General features: G+C 40.0%; 1 protein-coding gene across 1 annotated transcript; it reads right to left on the bottom strand.

Annotated features, from left to right (window-relative positions):
• Positions 1-5335: 5335 nt before the first annotated feature.
• On the bottom strand, positions 5336-17772 carry SDC2 (syndecan 2; the record flags this gene model as incomplete). Its single annotated transcript, XM_009070607.1, has 4 exons — positions 5336-7585; positions 8806-8941; positions 9573-9706; positions 17661-17772. Coding segments are annotated over 4 exons (546 nt in total), but the record flags the coding sequence as incomplete, so codon positions are not given.
• Between the last annotated feature and the right edge of the window lie 1705 nt (positions 17773-19477).

The following is a 19477-nucleotide window of genomic DNA, read 5'->3' on the forward strand; positions in this document are numbered from 1 at the left end:
ACTCTGAACAGGCTGCACAAGTCAAGCAGAGATAATATAGCATTAATAATTTAAATATATTTCAAAAAAACACAATTCTGCAAGTGTCAATGTCACTACCAAATCTAACTAAAGTTTTGGAGTCCTGATCCTCTGTGGTATATATTTAGATGATGGCATGCTTCTTACTCAAATTGGAAAAGCCTGTCTGATCGCAGCTTGAAAGTTTGATACACATGCTGAAAAGTGAAGAGCTGATAAACTGAGAGCTTGTGTAAAAGAATATATTGCTTCTTTAAGGTCAGGCACAGCATTTCTGAGAACCTAGAAGAGCCAGAGCTGAAAAAGTTTATGGAGTTTCAGAATCTGCATTGAAAGTCCCATCAGGAAAGGATGAAGTAAAATTCCACTTAGCTTTTAGTGGCTGAATGTGCGTTATAAAAAGCACAGACTGGCAGAGAAAAATTGATGATTTCTACTGCCAGAGCTGTTACAAAAATCAAACCATGAATTGGGAGAAGTCACATGGCTGAGCACCTGTAACCAATTTCTGAGATGATAAAAGAAAACTTTAGACTCTCTGACAGCTTTTCTGTGGGTCTAATTTTTTTTCCAGGCTTCTTCTTTTTTTTTTTTTTTTTTTGTCAAACCACTTAGAAGTTGAAAAAGCTGGAAAGCTTGTACTCTTCCAGCTTATGGGGAAAAAAGAAGAAAGATTGAGACTTGCTGGCTCTAAAGTCTTAACAGATATTTTGATTGGAGTTACTCAATTCAATAACTAGCAGAAATGCTTTCACCTATAAATACATTACAATAATTGCATGTGCTTTAAAGTAAAAACGGTTTTGCTAATCTTTGTTCTGATGGGCATAATATATTTCACTTTATAAGAAGTGCTAATTTTATGCATTCTTAATGAATTCTCAATTTACATTGAACAGCAAGTTGAAATGATTAAAAGCTATAAACTGAATCAGCTGGTAAATAAATATTTATTTGCCATTTTAATGTAACAGAATAGAAAAACTAAAATATAAAAAAATGGAAGTTAAGATTTGTAACAGCATAAGAAAGAGGCTGTACTCCTGCAGAGCAAAAGAAGTACAAAATTTACTGTAAAGTTTAAATTAAATTGTCAGTTAACAAGTTGTCTCGATTACCAGCCAATGAAAACTAATTTTCTTTAGGAAAATATCAGAGCACATGCAAAACAAGTTGAAAGCTGATGATTTAAAGACAGGTTTCTTGCTGATCCTTTGATAGTAGTCAATAATTTAAGCTATGATTCCAAGGGAAGGTTTTCGTATGAGATGGAGCTCAGATCATGAAGATTCACTAGAACTGTTCCCGAAGCCTTGGCTTACCAGCATGAAAGTGGCACAGCCACCAGCCTGGTAGTGAGGCACCAGGTCAAGACAGGGGCCTTCCTTCAGGCTTCTCGGTTTGAGCAGGAGTTAAGCCATTTCTTTAGCCATCTGAGACTTTTCCCAAGTCAGCATTAACTCAGCTGGCACTGGTGACCGGTCCAGAAAGAAACACATGCTCCATTTCTCTTCCTTTCACAAGAGACTCTTCTGTTAGCTCTGTGGTATTGAAAATTATAGGGATGAATGATGAAAACTGAACTTTGGGCTGTTTTACATTCTTTCAGTACCATTTAGTGTGATGGTTGTTGACTTCTCCCTGCTGCTATATTTAGAAAGGGGAGTAGGAAGGAGATGAGCGTTAGTATTATGGGTTATGACACAAAAACATCAAAAGGAAAGTCTGTTCTCATTTCTCTTTGGTATCCTCTGAGGACTTTCAGTGTTTAGAGAAACCTCCTGTTCCACTGCAGGAGCTCAGGAAAATGGGCACCAAACTTTATTTACACTCTAGGACTACATATGGCCATACAAGGTGGGTGGGTAACTAGGACGCAGAACTTTTTCCTTCACTGAGCTTAGTTTCCCACCACTAGATAAGCTTCAAGTAGGTTGTCTGGTGGAATTATTGTTCCTTATACGTCAGTGCTTGGATTAAAAATAGAAAATATCAGAAGCTTCCCTGCATTCACTGAATCAACAAAAAATCCATGGGAAAAAAAAATCACATCATGCCCCAGAAGAAATCTAAATGAATTAAAGTCACCCCCTACAGAGAACTTAGGCTCTGTTTATTTTCAAGAATCTGTTACAGGTTTTGCAATATTTTTCTGGAAGTTTTTCACAAGCATTCCTACTTCCTTTCACTCCAGGCCAGGGCTGGACTGCCAGGCTGAAGGAATTCTTTGGAGCTGACCTTCAGCCATGAGAGACAAAGGCCCTCAGCCTCAGTCCAATTACAGCATTTTAGAGATATATTGCATCTACAGATTGTAAGCTGCGATATGAATCGAAAAGCTCAAGAGTTCTGCAGGCTACACCATGAAAGCATTTGATAGTAAAAGAGTTATGGGTAGGGAAAACTTGACATCTTCTAAGCATGGAAGAGAAATGAAAAGTTGCTTCAACAGGCAACAGCATATCTTGACTGCAAAACTGCTGTTGCATGTCTCATCCCTTTCTCCCCACCTCCCATGGACAAAAGACAACCCAGACACTTCCACGTGCAACACAGCACCTGTTTGCCTCCTGCCACTCTCCAAGTACCTCGAGTGGGCAGCAGGAGGTGGGCAGGGTTAACCCTGCAGGTTCTCCACCTGCTTTGCAGTAGCAAAAATTCCAGGGACGAGCAGCTAGCAGAAGCTGTGTCTGGCAACATATGTGACAAGTAGCACCGATCTCTCATATGCTGGGAAGCTGTGTGCAACCAAGAGTGTCTCTCAGGGTATGACACTAACACCTGCCCACTCTCCTACCTACAGATTCTCTCTGTTAAGAGCAAATTCAGTGCAATGGCAACAGTTCAAGAAAACAAAATACCTTGTATGTTTCAGTGGAAAACATGGGCTGTCAGGCCAGTTTCTTTTCCTGTCTTCTTTCCACTCACTCCAAATTAATGTCTGTAGTTCTACATGAGCCCTGTCCCCTCTCCACCCCCTGATCCCCACCAGAAACTAAGCTCAGACATGGCAAATACACAGAGGGATTTTCAGATTTCCACCCACGCAAGCTGCTATTCGGCACATCCGATGCACATGTGAAATTGGTTCACAGGGGTCAGGGCAGAAGTCCACATTTCCATTTCTAGCTCTACTGAGCTAAAGTTTTATCATTTGTTTGTTTTCAAAGCAAAAAAAAAAAATACAATTTGCTTTATTTCACAGGGGAAGAAATCTCACAAAGCATTTTCTTTCCACTGGCAGGGCTGGGCTACAGCTCCTCCACTCCCACCCACACAGCTGAACCCAGTGCCTGGTCAGCCCAAGAGTCATGAGGAAATGCAGTGCGTATGTCAGCATCCCTCTCTCCTGCTCCAGCTCCTTAGCAAAACCACTCTTCTGCTCCTGCTCCTGCCAGGACCAGAAGATGTGCCAGGAAGTGGTATACTAGCTGTATCTTTTCTGATGAACTGTACAGCAAAGTCATATTTCCTCAACCTGATGAAAGTTTGGGAAAGGCAATACTCCAAAGGTTCACAGCCATGGTGTTTTCACACCAAGGTTCGAAGCTCTAGGATACACAGGCAAGAGCTTAAATGTAACAAATTTAATATTAAAGCTCATTAAAGGTGGACAACAAACATTTCCTTAAAGAAACTGATGCCAGTCTGATGACGCAAGTGCTTAAGTAACAAATGTAACTGGCTACATGTCTCAAAGTATTTGCTGTATTATTTTCATCTGTAAGAATAATTTTCTTAGAGAGCTTTTCACTCTTGGATTCCTTTTCCCTTCTCATTTGCTTATTTGAGCAAGGTACATAATATTCAGCATACTGTCATCATCTTCCTCACTCCAATATTTATTATTCGATGTTTATCTGTATACATCTTTATTGACAAAAGTTTCCTGTATTCCCTATGTTGCTTAAAATGCTATCTGTCATTTAAGACTGCGTTCCACCACCATTTCCATACACAGCTCAAAGAAAAAAAGGGCAACAAAAAGGTTACAAATATGTTATTCTCTTGTTAGGAGTTACAAGACAACAGTTTCCATTTTAATTTATCCTATTCCAATGAAATGCAATGCTCAAAGTGAAGAAAAAGCTAACTACGCAGCCCGTAACCATGAGCTACAATTCACTCGTAACGCTGGCAAGCAGAGGCACCAGGAACTCAACTTCTGAAGTTATTTTGCCGTGAAAAAAAAGAAAGGGGAGAGCCTTCTTTCATCATAAGCTTTACACTACTTGCATTTGGCTTCATTTGCTAAGAATTTAAGAGGAAGTAACCATTTATAGCCCAGGGTAAATCAAAGCAAAACGGCATTTTGATAAACGCTAAGAGCCTATCAGTCACAAGGAGACACTGTATCAGGTTGCTAAGGAATTCCAGAGCTGCTATAGTGGCTCCAGCAGAGAAGAGCCAAGGGTCTCTAGGAAAAGCCATCCCAAAGGTAAAGAAGCCACTGCTAGCTGTGGGCAGGCAGCACAGCACCCACAGCCTGGCACTGAGACTCCCAGCTGCCCAGCAACATCCATGAGTAGCCAGAGTATTGCTAGAAACACATCCAGGAAGAGGAGAACAAAAGGGAAGGAAAACTGAAGACCAACTCGTGCTAGGAAGCCTCAGCATAAGAGATGCACATTCAGCTGCTGATTTCTTCTGAACAGCATTGCTGGAAGCTGAGTGTCTGCATCAGCCTGGTTTTCAGACTGATGAAAACCGAAGTCATGTTTATAACCGAGACAGTATCTCTGTTAGAATTTTTCCCTAATAGTTTGGTTTGGCACTGAAAACAGAAAGGCAAAGAGATCACAAGATGTTAAATGCTACCAACACGCCTACAGCATATTAAAGAAGTTTCAGGTTTTTGTTAGAGAGGATGGGAGGAATGCAATACTTTAAGTCCACGTACATAGCTGAAGCATTAAATCTCTTCTGCATATTACAGAGTGGATAATGGATGTGTAGGGGAAAAAAGGCAAATGAGGAAATATAGCTGAAACTTTGCCATTGCTTCTGTTTATAAACAGATGCAGAAGGAACCAGACAAGCAATACATTTGGTAGCCTGAATAATTACAACAGATGTCTGTGTTGGATAAAGTGACCTGTACAGCAGGTATAGAGTCAGAGTCCAACATATATAAATAAAATTAAAACAGCTACTTTATATCAATTTGCTTATGAAGGAGGAGACAATTTATCTGGTATTAATATTTATAGCTATAGTTACAGCAATATTCATTGCACCCTTACAGGAAATTCAGATCTACTACCTTAAGCAAAGTGGTCTTCAAAAAACTGGATGTCAGACTATACAAATAAAGTATTAGTTTAGGCATGGTAGACTTTATTTTGGCACTTTAACAAATGCTTTATTTTACAGCAGTGGCACAGCATTTGCCAGAAATTTTCTTTTCTTGGCACAGTTATTTCAAGCAGTTATTTTACTAATTGAACTTCACTAAATATTGCACAATAAGATATACCTGTTAAATTCTTACCCTGTTTTTACTTGCTGAACATGTATGGCTTTGAAAAACTTGCCAGTTTAGTATAAGTAAAAAGCAATATATTAAATATTTTAGCACTGGATAGCATTCATTCGTTCCTAACTGACTACTGAATTTGGGACAGCAACAAATACAAGTTTTGCAACTCTTATCTGAAGAGCTACCAGATTTTATTTACAATACATTGCCACTTCTGAGAAGCACTTCACCTTTACATCCTGAACACCTCTATTTTGGAAATCTCAAAAACAAAAAATGAGGAGGTCAACAGAGCAGAAGACGAAGCCATTTGTCTGTTACAAAGCATAATATAAGGAGGCAGACTATCGTCTTCTCCATGTGTCCCTCTATCCAACACCTATCTAAGGTCTAAGCAACAGAGCCTTTCTCTTCTACTCAGATTATTTCTTTCTTCTCTTATGAAGATATTCCACTTGTCTCAACTCTTGTGCTGGAGTCCGAGCAGAGTAAACCAAAATTCTCCAAAGGGCCGGGGAAAAAACAAACCTGAACAATAAATCAAAAACCAATACACACAATAAATGAACCAGGCGTACTCCTTTGAATTTTACAGTAGGGAAAACAACATTTGCAGGAAGGAAAGGTCTGTGTCAATACTGCCATTAAATATAATGCAAAAGTCAAATGACTCATAACTCGTACACCAGATGCAAGACAAACATTCCCACTTTTCTCTGCCACTTCAGCAATGAATCTGGTGTGAGGATCAGCCTAATCAACAGCCTTTCTTCTTTTAGTCTGGATTTTTAAGATCTGCTAGATGTACTCTGTGACATCAAAACACAAGCAAGTAGACATAAAATGAAAAGCGTACAAAAGTATATCACGATGGAAATCTCAGTATTAGGCCACATGATTTATTCAGTAGTGTTTATGTTCCCAAATTACAGTTATGTCTATCCATGTAAGACTACAAAAGTTACCATTAGAATTGTCTGTGCTTATAAAATACCAACATTTTCTTTTACTGTTATATACTCATTAACACCAGTCTGCGACGAGTCACATATAATCATAGGCACTTCAAAGGCTTTAAAAGACGTTTACAACTTAAATGCATTTTTAAAGAACAAAAATTTAAACCTCTACTTGTACCTTCAAATTGCAAATAATTAACAAATACAGTGGCCATAGAAATCTGCAGCAACTTCTCAAAATACTGTTAGAGTCTTTGGGTTTGCTTAGGTTCGTCAGTAGCTTACTCCAAATCTTCCTCATAGGAGATTTGTTTAGTAAGAATACGACTATACAGTTTGTAGTAATAATCCAATTTTACACATTAATTTGCTGTTACAAATCTCACTGAAGCTACAGGTATGCTGAGAAACAATGCAAAGTGTAAAATTGATATTCTGGCGCATAAATTTATACAAAGTGGAGGTTAAAGTTTACATAGCTGAAAAATTACATTTACACTAAAAGTTACTGTTATCTGAATTATCTGAAGACAAATTGCACCATGACAACTACAAAAAGGCATTTTTTGGAAACAGATAAATTAATGAAATAAAAACTAACTTGTAGATCAATCTGAGACATGCCAACAAAAATTAAACAACTTTCATTGAAACATAGGATAAAACAATAATTTTCATTATTTTATATTTATGCATAAAGTTTTAAAAATCATTCAGTGAACATCAATGGTTTTATAAAATAATGCTTTGCCACTGTTATTCACAGAACACTGCAAATGTTAAGTTTTAATTTTACATTTTTAAAGGAATACATGAAAAGTTTTAAATACAATGGGATTTTATCATAAAGGTGCCATAATGGCTCTTTAATGAAAAAAAAAAAAACATCTTCATTATTCTATGCAAAAGCTTTATTTAAAAAAGTTCAGTGATCTCATAAATAGAGACACTAAATAGGAATTTTATGCATAAAACTCCTTAGTAGGTGCCTTTTGATAGGCAGCACAGGATGGTTTACGTTCACCAAGGTCATAACTGCCTTCATCCTTCTTTCTCATGCGATATACCAGCAGCAGGATAAGGAAGATTGCGAAAAGAAAGCCGATAACTCCACCAGCAATAACAGCTGTAATCAAAGAAACAGATATTCACAATATGCCAGAAAAACAAATTTTACACATCTTTCTTTTTCATCTCACAGAATGAGTTTTGTATTATTTTCGAATTGCAGAAAAGGGCTCCCATTATGCAACTGTCTTCATTATTAGTGTCCTGAAATACATTCTCAGAAAGCCTGTTTGTGTTTATGAAGGCAATCATTTAAAAGGACATTCTACCTACAAATCAGTGATCCAACAACCCACAGTTCTAAAAAGGTGACTAAAACGTTTTCAGAACCTTGGTTAAGAAAGCCACTAGTATTGCCAGAGCATAAAGTTGTCTTTCAAACTCATTTTTCAACAGTTATATTTTCAGCTTTAAAAGAAGTATTTTGTTACCCTAGCTAAGAAATGAGTTTCCATTTTCTCCATCAGTTTTCACTCCGACTCTAGACTGAAATGAATTTCCTATTGATGAGTAATAGGAGAGAACACTTCATGCACATGCAAGTGTGTAGAAAGTATCAACTCCAACTAGACTTCAAGAGCAAACATATGCACTTCCACTGATGTGGATATTAAGGCTATTTCACATTTTGATGCTCATAGGAAGATGTGGTCCAAAACTGTGTGATTTTCATGGCTCCCAACACCTGTTCCAAGGACATGGGGGAAAAGTGTACCTGTAAACAGTTCTCATGCCAAAAGTACCCTCACAAGCAGTGAAAACATGGGTGGCTTGTGCCTCCCTGGGTTATGCATGGAAATAGACCTTCTGCATCCTAAGGGATATCTGTACCCTAACGGATGGTGCTCATCCAATCCTCTCCATCTACTTACACCTGTTATGAGCTCCTCCCAAGCAGTGTCCACCTGCACCAGATGGACCAGACAGTGATGTGCTCTTGGGACTTGGGAAATATGTTTCATCATTGTAAGCATCAATCAAATTGCAACTCCTTTTCTGAGCTGTGGAAGCTGCAGGTACTCAGCCAGCAGTATTTAACTCATGGGCATCAAATTAATTAGCAACTCACTTCACTATTAAACAGCTCCAAAGATGCCCATTTCATTCTCAGTAAATCAAATACTGGCTACTCACTACAAATGTGCTTAGTACTATTGTGTTTAATACTATGAATCTACCCAGAAAACTCCAGTGCTGAGTTTGAATTATTTGATATGGATCCCCTCTGTTTTCTGTTGTATTTCTGGTGAAACAGAACTTGGCAAAAAATTGCCTCACCTGCCAGAACTTCTGTTCTCTGGAAAAGGTTTTCTGAATGCTTCTCAGTGAACACGTCAGTGTCATCCCCTGGCTCATCACTCTTTTTCTTGGTGTCCATCTCAGGCCTTTCCTCTTTATCAATTTCTTCAGGTGACTGTTGCACAAAAAAGAAAACAGAGCATTGCTTACAGAGGGCACACTGCAAGTCAGCCACTGCCCGTCATGTGCAGTCACAAAACTGCAGCTCCACCAGCAAACACAACACATGGGAAGATTTCTGACCGCAGAAAACTGGTCTAGATATTGTAACTGAAATTAATTCATCAGATATGCTATACGCAGATGCTTTTGAGGGTAACTTAGACAATAATACCTATGGTGGTAGAAGGAAACACTGAAATACTAAATGAAAACTGGTGAGTGTTCGAACTACAGCCAAACAACACAACATTCTCCTTTGAGAAGGGAAGTTTCACATAGAATTTTTTAATAACTCTTTGAGAGTACAGGCCAGACTCAAAAGTATAACGAGAAACTGTCTTGTGTATCATGATATACTCTTTTTGGCATTTCTCTTTTCTTTCATGTGAAATACAGACATTTCTATGCAGACTTTCTAGTAGGAATGAAATGAAACAGCTCTGTACTCATTCAACAACCTGCGGTAGCATTAAGTAAAGTTTGTGGGGGCTTTTAAACCCATTTAAATAAAAGAGAGTTAGCATCAAGCCATTAATAGGGTGCAGTAGAACCATTTTAAACAATGTTGCTCTCCAGCCACATACCTTTGTTTGTGCAGGCACCTTGGTCTGCATTTTCACCGTGGTAGTCTCAGCCCTAGATGCATCACTAGTTGCTGGTAACTTTGGAAGTGTTCTGGATGTTGTTATCACTGCACTATCCTCATCTTCATCAGCACCTGGAGACAAAATGTAACACTTCATTGACCTGTGAAATTCTTCCAGACCAATTACAATTTTTATGATAACACCAAGGTAGAGGTGCTTGCACAGCATGCCCCAGGCAAGGGGCCAAGATGACAATGCCTGCTAAGATAAAGACGAAAGTGCAAGCAGCATGCCCCAAACTGTCAGGGGAATATTTTCCCCAAGTGATCCCATGAAAATAGAAGGGAGTGCATCAGCTGGAATAAGCAATAACCAGGAAATGACCATGATATTTTTGAAACAGAAGGACCCATCCTGAAAAGAGGCATAAGAAAAGCATAAACACCTGTAATAGGGGGAAGAAAGTCTGGAGTGGAAGCAGCAGCCATCAGGGCTGATATGACACTGTCTGATGTGGCCCCATGGCACTAGAGGCTCTGCTGGGACTTGGCAGTGCCACCCCCCACCCTTTGGGTGCCCCCAGCAGCCACCTCCAGCTCTCCCACAGCTACCATGGGAGCATTCCTGGAACCCACACCCTGGGGTGCAGGGTCACATCCCAGGGGTGGCAGGACGTGGTGGGACCCTGGGATCACATGGGACTGAGCGTACCCAAGCCTCCTACAGCAATGGTGCACAGGCAGAGGGTCCTGCACACTCAGATGAAAGGACCTTACGCAGTCTGTGCAAGGGGTGTCTGTGTGCGTGGCACACATTTGGATCAGTTACAGAAGATGATTTAGAAATTTGTAGTTGCATGTTACCATTTTGTAAGTGGCAGGTATTGTGGTTGTCTGTTTTACTGCTGATATTAAGCCTAAAAGTATAGTTTAATGATTGCCATTAATTACAAAACATAAATGAATCAATAAACTTCTTTATCCTTACTTAAACCACATGAGCTGAACAGTTTTTCCCTGTAACATACTGCTTCAACAACAAAATATCTCCTCTACAGCACATCTGTTGAGCCCTCAAACATAAAAAACCAAGCAGTTTGTATCTTCAGGAAGATTGTTATTGCTTTATTTTTCGGTCACTAGGAATTCACATGGTTTTAAACTCCACATAATTCAAAAGACTCTTTCTTTTGAAATAAAGAGTAAGAGGACAGAAAACTCTCTAAAGATTACCTTAAAATTAATTTCCTCCACATTTAAAGCCCTGCTGGAGTATGAAGGCTCCTTTAGAGTAAGATAATGGACATGTCTAATAAATATCTTTTAGTGATAGTGAAAGGAAGAAGACACAGGAAAGAGACAAAATTATTGCAAGGCCTGAAAGGGGAAAAAGAATCGACCTATTCTTGGACCACTTCTTAGGAATCTCAATGTGTTCTGCTCATTACAGACACTGGCTACCCAAGTAACTATTGGGTAATAAATCCAGCAAATGTGCATAAGAATAGTTCCTAACAAATACAAAGATATCCTCTTACAAAGAATAGTATGACTCACTCATTCCAAACTGATTTTTAACTTGTTTTCATAGAGAAAGAAAACAGGCTGAAAGTATGAACTCACAATCAAGAATTACATACATTTGGCATTGAAAGGAAGGGCATTAACTAGAGAATAACTACAACTTCTGTATAGTAGAAAATAAAATTTAGAATCATTAAGAAAGTTTCTACATTAAAGATACTGGCACAGAATAATACTGGAAAAAACCTTCAGAGATACCAAAATTACAGCACAACCTCCAGAATGAAGACCTCACAACAAGAATTGGGTATTTTCCTGAAACGCTACTTGAAGATGAAAAAAACAACATCCTGCTTCAGAACAGAGGCAAGGAAAGGCATCCAACAGGAAACGTTTTCTGGCTTTGACTCAAGAGTTTTCTTTGAGAAATAATGGCCCAATGGATAGCTGAGCCTGCATTACCTTCCAAAGTTCCTTCATATTACACAAGGCTTTCATAGTCAAGGAAATGAAAATTAATGCTCAGAGATCTGATAAAACACACTTTGAGAGTACAGAACTTTATTTTTTTCTTTTGATGAAATTATAAGTCCCATTTAATCACAACTACTCCTCCGAATCCTTAAATGCCACCTTTGCTTCAGGCAATAGTAGTGTCTGCCAGACAAAATGGTGAGCATTACAGATCTGGACCTCTTTGTCTCAGGAGGTTGCAGATCTATGGTCTCTCAACAAATGGGCAACTGATCAAACTTCCGGACTAGTCACTAGATTTGCACCAAAGGTACCCAACTCCTCTTCCATGGGGTCTCAGGGGAATCCTGACAATTCACAAACATCGAAGAACCTGTCATTTAGGACTGACTCAGGTACCAGCTCAGACACATCCCCATGGTCCCTTCTTTCTAATCAACTTTATCTAGACAGTCCTCTGCTTCCCGTGGAGGAGATCTAAACAAAGGGAAATAATTTCCCTGGCTGAACTGACAGTAGTATTCTAGGAATTACCAGTAAATAGGACTAAGGGATCAAAAAACCCTCACTAATGCTCTCTAGAACATAAACCAGCATTTTACATAGTATCTTGTTCCCTAAAAGGCACAAAAAAGAGAACCATCTCCCTCACTGGATCCAAATAGGATTGGAAAGAAAGAAACTATGGTCTCATGACCATAACTTTCAACTAGGTCGTTAAGAGGAATACTGTGAAGTGGTTGGACTATGAGAGCTCACTTCTTCCTCTTGAAAATATCACTGTTTCTTTAGACAGTTTCTGGATTTGGCCTGCTTGGGTGATGGTGCTGAGTATTCACTGCAGCAAGTTCCCCTGCAAACAGATACTGCCCCCTTAGTGAGGGCATCACAAAACCCCTGCAGTAATTAAACCCACAGCTATCTGTGGTAAAGAGCCTAGAGCTCTCAACCATAACACACTTTCTTTTACCCACTGCAACTTCTTCAGGATGCCCAACTGCTGTCTTCATAGTGGTCAAAATAGCTCTAAATTGTGCTGTAGTGTTGGAAATATCTAATATAGCCCTCAGTGATGTGTTTATTAGCCACCCCTTAGATGACAGGAATGCAAATACTCTTTCACACTTTTAGTGCTTGAGGAAACTCATCAGAAAATGAAGTTTGTGCCAGCTTAATTTACTGCATAGAAAGTAGAAGTTACTGTACGGATAGTAGTATTTTTTGCAGAAAAAAAAAAAAGACCACAGTAGTTAGCACGCTTACTTGTCAAGCAGACAGTGATTAACACTTCCTACCACACAAATCCATACATTTCACCCTAACTTTTGGCATCATACTTATCTGCTGTTGCACATCACACTCTGGGAGTATTAGCACCACAAGCAAACTTGTGATAAGGTAGGCACACATATAACCACCATCCCTTTCACACCTTCCACCTCTATCAGGGATGTGACACACACTGGAACAACACATTTTTAGCTGGCTTATCTCATCCCATTCACTGAAAAGTTCCCAATGCAACCCTTAATCAACATAGTGTTAGGCCCAGAGATGACACTGAAAACCAAGTACTAGTGCCCTATCAGCTGAATTGCAGCTGAAACAAATGGAGACAGTGCAAGGATGTCATGTCTCTGATAACTCTCACCCAAGGAGGAAAAAAGACACCAACAAAACTTGAAGAAAGATTAAAAGGAATAGTCCTAACTATACTGAAGTATAAGATTTGTCCAGCACAACAAAAACACACTTTCACTCAGTGTCACAGTAGGTTTTTATGTTGAAGGACCTGGAGAACCAAGCAGTCAGTGCCATGAAGCATACTTGGGGCTGGTTTATCAGGTGGGCAGAAGCAGCTTGTCCTCCAAAAGAGTCTGAAAGGCGCTTTTGTGTGGGACTTTAGGAAATGAAAAATGAGTATTTTCTGTGCTGCCTGAACTATGAGGCAAAGCACAGCAGGAGAGGGTGTGTCACCCCAGCTGGAGTGCCTGCTGTGAACACTGCCATCCAGGCCAGGGGCATCCAGCGTTGGCCACGGACCTGTGCTGGCTCCTGTTCAGCACCTGGGAGAGCGCCCGTGCCACTCACTTCCCTGGCCCCACAGGCCCCTGGCCATGCCACACATCTCCCTGGCCACACAACCCCCCAGCCATGTCACCCCCCATCACTGAGCCCCACACCCCACTGCCACAGGGCTCCTAAACTGCCTCTCATCCTTGGAATGTAACATCAGCATCCCTTTAGGTCAAGAGCCAAAGCACATCTGCTGTTGTGTTTCTTGGAGAAGCTCCAACCCCACCATCGCAACTTTCCTCCAAGAACAGGCCCCAGTCACAATGTCAGTCTAGACCTAGCTCATCCTAAGCTAACCTTCTCAACTTGAGCTGCTATTTACTAAGAAATAGTAGGTTGTGGAAGAGAAAAAGGAAAGGAAAAATCTGCATGATTTTCTGATATATATCTATTGCAAGAGACTTGTCTACCATGAGTAACTACAGACACAAGAACAAGACAGTTTTCCAAAAAACTTGTAGGTAAATCTGACAGAAATGGTTCCCTTTCCTTAGCATAAGGGTAGTCACGCTGCTTAGCAGCTATTCCCACTTATCTCCACGACCAAGGCTCAGTTAAAATCTTTTCCATCAGAGGAAAAAGTAGAGTAGTTATAAATGCATTTCAAGCTGCCTATAGGCAAGAAAACTTTGTTAACGTTTTATTATTATGCTATATAAAACACCAACTCTAAAATGAGTGATTCTAGACTGAAGCATCTCCTTCAAGATGGAGACTGCAAGAAGGAAACAATGGACTAATAAATTCACTATGGACATTCTACTGGTGATATAGGACAAACAGGAAGCAGGCATGGCTCCTTCAGAATTGTTGACCAGTGGATTCAGATTGAACACTTGGGCAAATGCACAACAGTAGCTGAATGTACATGAAGACTACAGAGGCTATGAAGGAAAAGAAAAAAAAAAGCTCAACACCATCACCTTTGCTACTCCTTACTGAAAGCCCTCAGAGAAATTCTAGTTTGAAATGTGTCATGCCTACAGTGACATTTGTCCATGTTAATGCTGCTTGAAGACCTGCAAGGGCATTAATGGTGGTGCTGACAATTCCTGTTTATCTCCATAGGCCTAGTGGCAGCTAACAATTTTCATAGCAAGGAAAGGAGTCAGCATGTTGTCATCTTGGATCTGTTTGCTTGGAGTGGAATTACATAGCAAGAAAACCACTCTTGAGTGGGAGGGCTCTTCCTGCTAGAAACATTACATCACTGAGTATCAAGTAAAGAGAGACAGATTGAACATAATATGAGAAAAAATTATCAATGGCACATCTGCAGGACACTTTCTACATGAAACAGAGATAGCAGTAAGTATAGGAGAAGTAAGGTGGAGGGGATGCTACTTTACTTCCCTGTACTTCTTGCTTTGTTCAAAAATATTAGATCTTGGTACAGTCATAAGAGCTCTCTGTAGGGGCATCCAGCTAGTCTCAGTCTACAGTAACTTTTCCTTTTTTCTTGTAGGAAAGAAACAGACATGATTGCCAGAGATAGCAAAAGTGCATGCTATACACTCCAACTTCCACCCATGGCTCAATGCTGAGCACAGGAAAAGAAAGAGGAGAAAGCAAGGTGTTACTGTTGGTGAAGTCTAGAGATAGTTTCTGTCCTTTTGCCTTTATTTTTACCACACAGACAGGTTAATAAAATCTGAAGCCAGTTCTTGTGTAGTCTTTTCCACTTCAAAAGCAGGGCTGCATTTTGAGTCATCCATATTAGAAACAGTCAAACTTCACAGAGGAATGGAAAAAAACCCAAAACAGACCGTTCTCCATACAACTATTTATTTAGAATCAATTTAGAATCAACCTGGTTGGAAGAGACCTCAAAGATCATCGAGTCCAACCCTATCATCATTACTAGACCATGGCACTAAGTGCCACATCCAGCCTCACCTTGAAAACCTCCAGGGATGGTGAAGCCACGACCTCCCTGAGCAGCCCATTCCAATGCCTGACTACTCTCTCTGAAATAAATCACTTCCTAATATCCAACCTAAACCTCCCCTGGCAGAGCTTGTGTCTGTGCCTTCTTGTCCTACTGCCAGCTGCCTATGAGAAGAGACCAACCCTCACCTGACTACAACCTCCTGTCAGGGAGTTGTAGAGGGTGATAAGGTCTACCCTGAGCCTCCTCTTCTCCAGGCTAAACAACCCCAGCTCCCTCAGCCTCTCCTCATCGCACTTGTGCTTGAGCCCCTTCATCAGCCTCATTGCTCTTCTCTGGACCCTCTCCAGCGCCTTAATATCCTTCCTGAACTGAGGGGCCCAGAACTGAGCACAATATTCAAGGGGTGGCCTCACCAGCATCAAGTACAGGGGCAGACTCACCTCCCTGGTCCTGCTGACCACACTGTTCCCGATCCAGGCCAGGATGCCATTGGCCTTCTTGGCCACCTGAGCACACTGCTGGCTCATGTTCAGCTTTCTGTCTCTCCAAACTCCCAGGTCCCTTTCTGCCTGGCTGCTCTCCAGTCACTCTGTCCCCAGCCTGGAGTGCTGCATGGGATTGTTATGGCCAAAGTGCAGGACCAGCACTTGGCCTTATTAAACCTCATCCCATTGGAATCAGCCCATCTCTCCAGCCTATCCAGGTCCCTCTGCAGAGCCTTCTGCCTCCCAGCAGATCGACACTCCCCCACAACTTTGTGTCATCTGCAAACTTGCTGATGGTGCACTCAATCCCCTCATCTAAATCATCAATAAAGATACTAAAGAGAACAGGACCCAGCAACCTATCTCTTTTCCTGAAGCTTACAAAGTCACCAGCAACTGAAGACATGACAGAATGTGATGCTGACTGAAAGCACATTTTTCTTGGAGATCAGAATTTCCCTTACACAGTCCTGGGAACCAAATGAAATCACTGATTCGTTCATTTTTGGCTTTTTCAAATGAAATACTAAATTTGCCCTGAAAGAAGTCTCAAGCATCTGATGTAACTGAAATGTCAAACTGCCCCTATAAAGGACTCCCAAAACACAAGATATCAAGGACCATGGGCCTGGATTTGCCTGGCAGCACAATCACACCTCTGCACATTTAATTTTAACATATCATTCAATCACCAAAAGAAAGGAAAACCAAAAATCCATTCGAAAAATCTCAGCTGTGACTTACAAGGTAACAGAGACAAGGTGCTAGAAGAAGGACTCATCCTTTAAAAATACAAGAGTATGTATAAATATCAAAAGACTACAAAAAGTACAGTAATAAACAAATAAGTAACACACTTAGAAAATAAATGGGATTTTCACAACAGCTCAGCAAATACAACAATAAGGAAATGTCTCTTCCAGAACTACCATAAAATCCTGGTCTTAGCTTCTAATGATTGGAGCCTCCAAGCTAGTCTAGAAGGTATTCCTTAAAGAGGCTTTCTAAGAGAAATGATTAATGAGGTTTCATTGATAGCTTTTTTTGTAAAGATTTTGAGCTAGTTACATGCCTCTAATGAGTGTTTAAGTCTGAAAACTCAGCATGTTATATTTAAGAATTTCTTAATTCACTATAAGGATGTAATTACCTCAGAGAAAGCTCATGATTTTGGCAGTATGTACACTTCTAAATGTAAAAGAACAACAAAAGAGCAATAGACACCACATTTACATGAACCTGACTGCATATAACAGAAAACAAGATTGCTGCTGCTATGTTTTCTTACAGAGTGCTAAATTAGCATTATGTCATGGGAGAACTAAGCCTTCTCTAATCCTTATTTCTAAACTCCAGAGAGATCTACACAGAAAGCAGAGGGAAAGGAGAGGGCCAGTAGAGAGAAAATAATGCAGTGAAATGATGCAACTAAGGAGTAAGAGAAAAGAGCAGAAAGTTAATACTTAAACCCCAGCCCACAGCGGTGCTCAGTGCTCTGTAAATAGAGAGCCAAGCACTCATGATACTCACTGGAAGTATCATCTCCAGTTTATAAAGGAAAACTGCAGAGCTTTTCCTCCAATAATTGCATTTCCTCTTACACTTTTTAAAATCAAATTGTGACATGTTGTCTCACCTGAACCTGACCCAGAAGAATAATCGTCATCATCAATTGGATAGACGCCTGATGCTTCTTCAACAGAGCTGTTGTCAAGGTATAAATCTTTATCAGAGGTCACATCTGCTCTCTGGAAAACAGATAAGAGGGAATGGTTAAAAAGATAACAGCTCTCCAGCACAGCAGTCTCTCAATCTTCACTTCTATTTTCAAAGCTGATGATGGCACACTGAAGTTTACACTTTCAGCTTATGCCATGCACTCATCTATGTTGTTAAAGAAATTTGTAAAAATTATAGCATAAATAGAAATCCAAGGCTGTACAATGAAAACCACATTTCACCTCATTAAATGCATGAATGAATAAATGGGATGTGCAAATATATTCTACAGAGTTTCTGTAATACAGAAGAGGCAAACCCCAGGACTGAAGCCCTCTGTCAAGGGCTCAAATATACAAATCTACAGGCTGTCATGTGAAGTCTTTTCATTTGATCTCAAATGGGAAAGAACAAGAGCATGTATCAGAAACCATCACAGAGGTTAATCAAGCCAAACCTCACAAAACCCTTTAGAAGGTAAAATGAACAACTGGGACTACAGAATACAAATGCTTCCAAGACAGTGCTGTTGATTAAGGATTATGGCATCTCCAGCCAGATCAGACAGCATGATGCTCCAATTCCTAAATGAACGCATCTCTCCTAAAATTTAACGGCAGATTCAACAGGCTAAAAAGTTGATTTCTCGTGTCTGCAAGTATTTCTCCACTAAAAAGAGATTCTGCTAAAATGAGCCAATAGTAGAATAAGGTATCAGTCATCATCTGAAGTTACAATTCAGGCTTTGAAAGACTAGAAACTACTTTCCTCCACTGCAGCTTGTGCACTCTTAACAGAGTATAAATTCCCTTATGGCAGCCATGTACCTTTGATGACTGAGAAGGTACCTGGCACTATTACTGCTATTCCTTTTACCAGCATTTCTGTGAACACTTGTCACAACTTGTTGAAGAAAGTATGACACTTGTAAAAAAGACCAAACCAAAACAAATAGCAAAATGCAACTACTCTGTATCTCATATAAACACCCAAACCTGCTGCTCTGAGTCCCGAAGGTTTCCATCTTACTTATTACTGCATGGCATTGACTGCCCATTTTATTCTACTCAACATTCACTGTAGCTTTTCTAAAGGAATACCAAACTGTGAAGGGGGTAACTCTCGTATGCAAAGACTCGCATCTGACTTTACAAGGTATTTTTCTTTCCCAGAGGTCTAGAAAATGTTGTTGAAAACATCTGTGACTTTTTTTAGGAGGTTTTTGGCAACACATTCCTGTTTTAAGAAAAAACTGCCCTTCATTTGATCTACAATAAAAAATTGTTCTTCATGGAAAGTATGGCCATCCTGATTATTAGTGTATTTCAGAGTAAATGATCTTTGCACCAGGGGTATCTATCTCTTCTCTGAACAGCTGTTACCATGATTTTCTTCTACAGACAAAAAGAAAACCAACATGATACTTGGTCAAAGTCTACTCCTCCTATGGCTGCTTTTACCTGCGGGATATGTAGAGGGAATAAAAGCCCTGTTTTTAAGATAAGTTTACCAAAGTCCTGCTCTCATCTGCTGCTGTTAGTTCACATGGTCTGCCTAGAACTGGCTGCAGCCCAAAGCAGAAATTCAAGATGATGTCTGGTCACCATCAAATGACTTAATTCCTTTAAAAGATGTCTCCAAAGGAAGTCATGAAGTACATTGGTAGGTGTATAGGTGGTATTGTAATTAAGATGCAGCTGAGACTGTTTCCGTGTAGGAAAACAACTCCCTGTC

This window comes from Acanthisitta chloris, unplaced genomic scaffold (genome assembly GCF_000695815.1).
Source record: "Acanthisitta chloris isolate BGI_N310 unplaced genomic scaffold, ASM69581v1 scaffold19532, whole genome shotgun sequence".
Taxonomy (NCBI): domain Eukaryota; kingdom Metazoa; phylum Chordata; class Aves; order Passeriformes; family Acanthisittidae; genus Acanthisitta; species Acanthisitta chloris.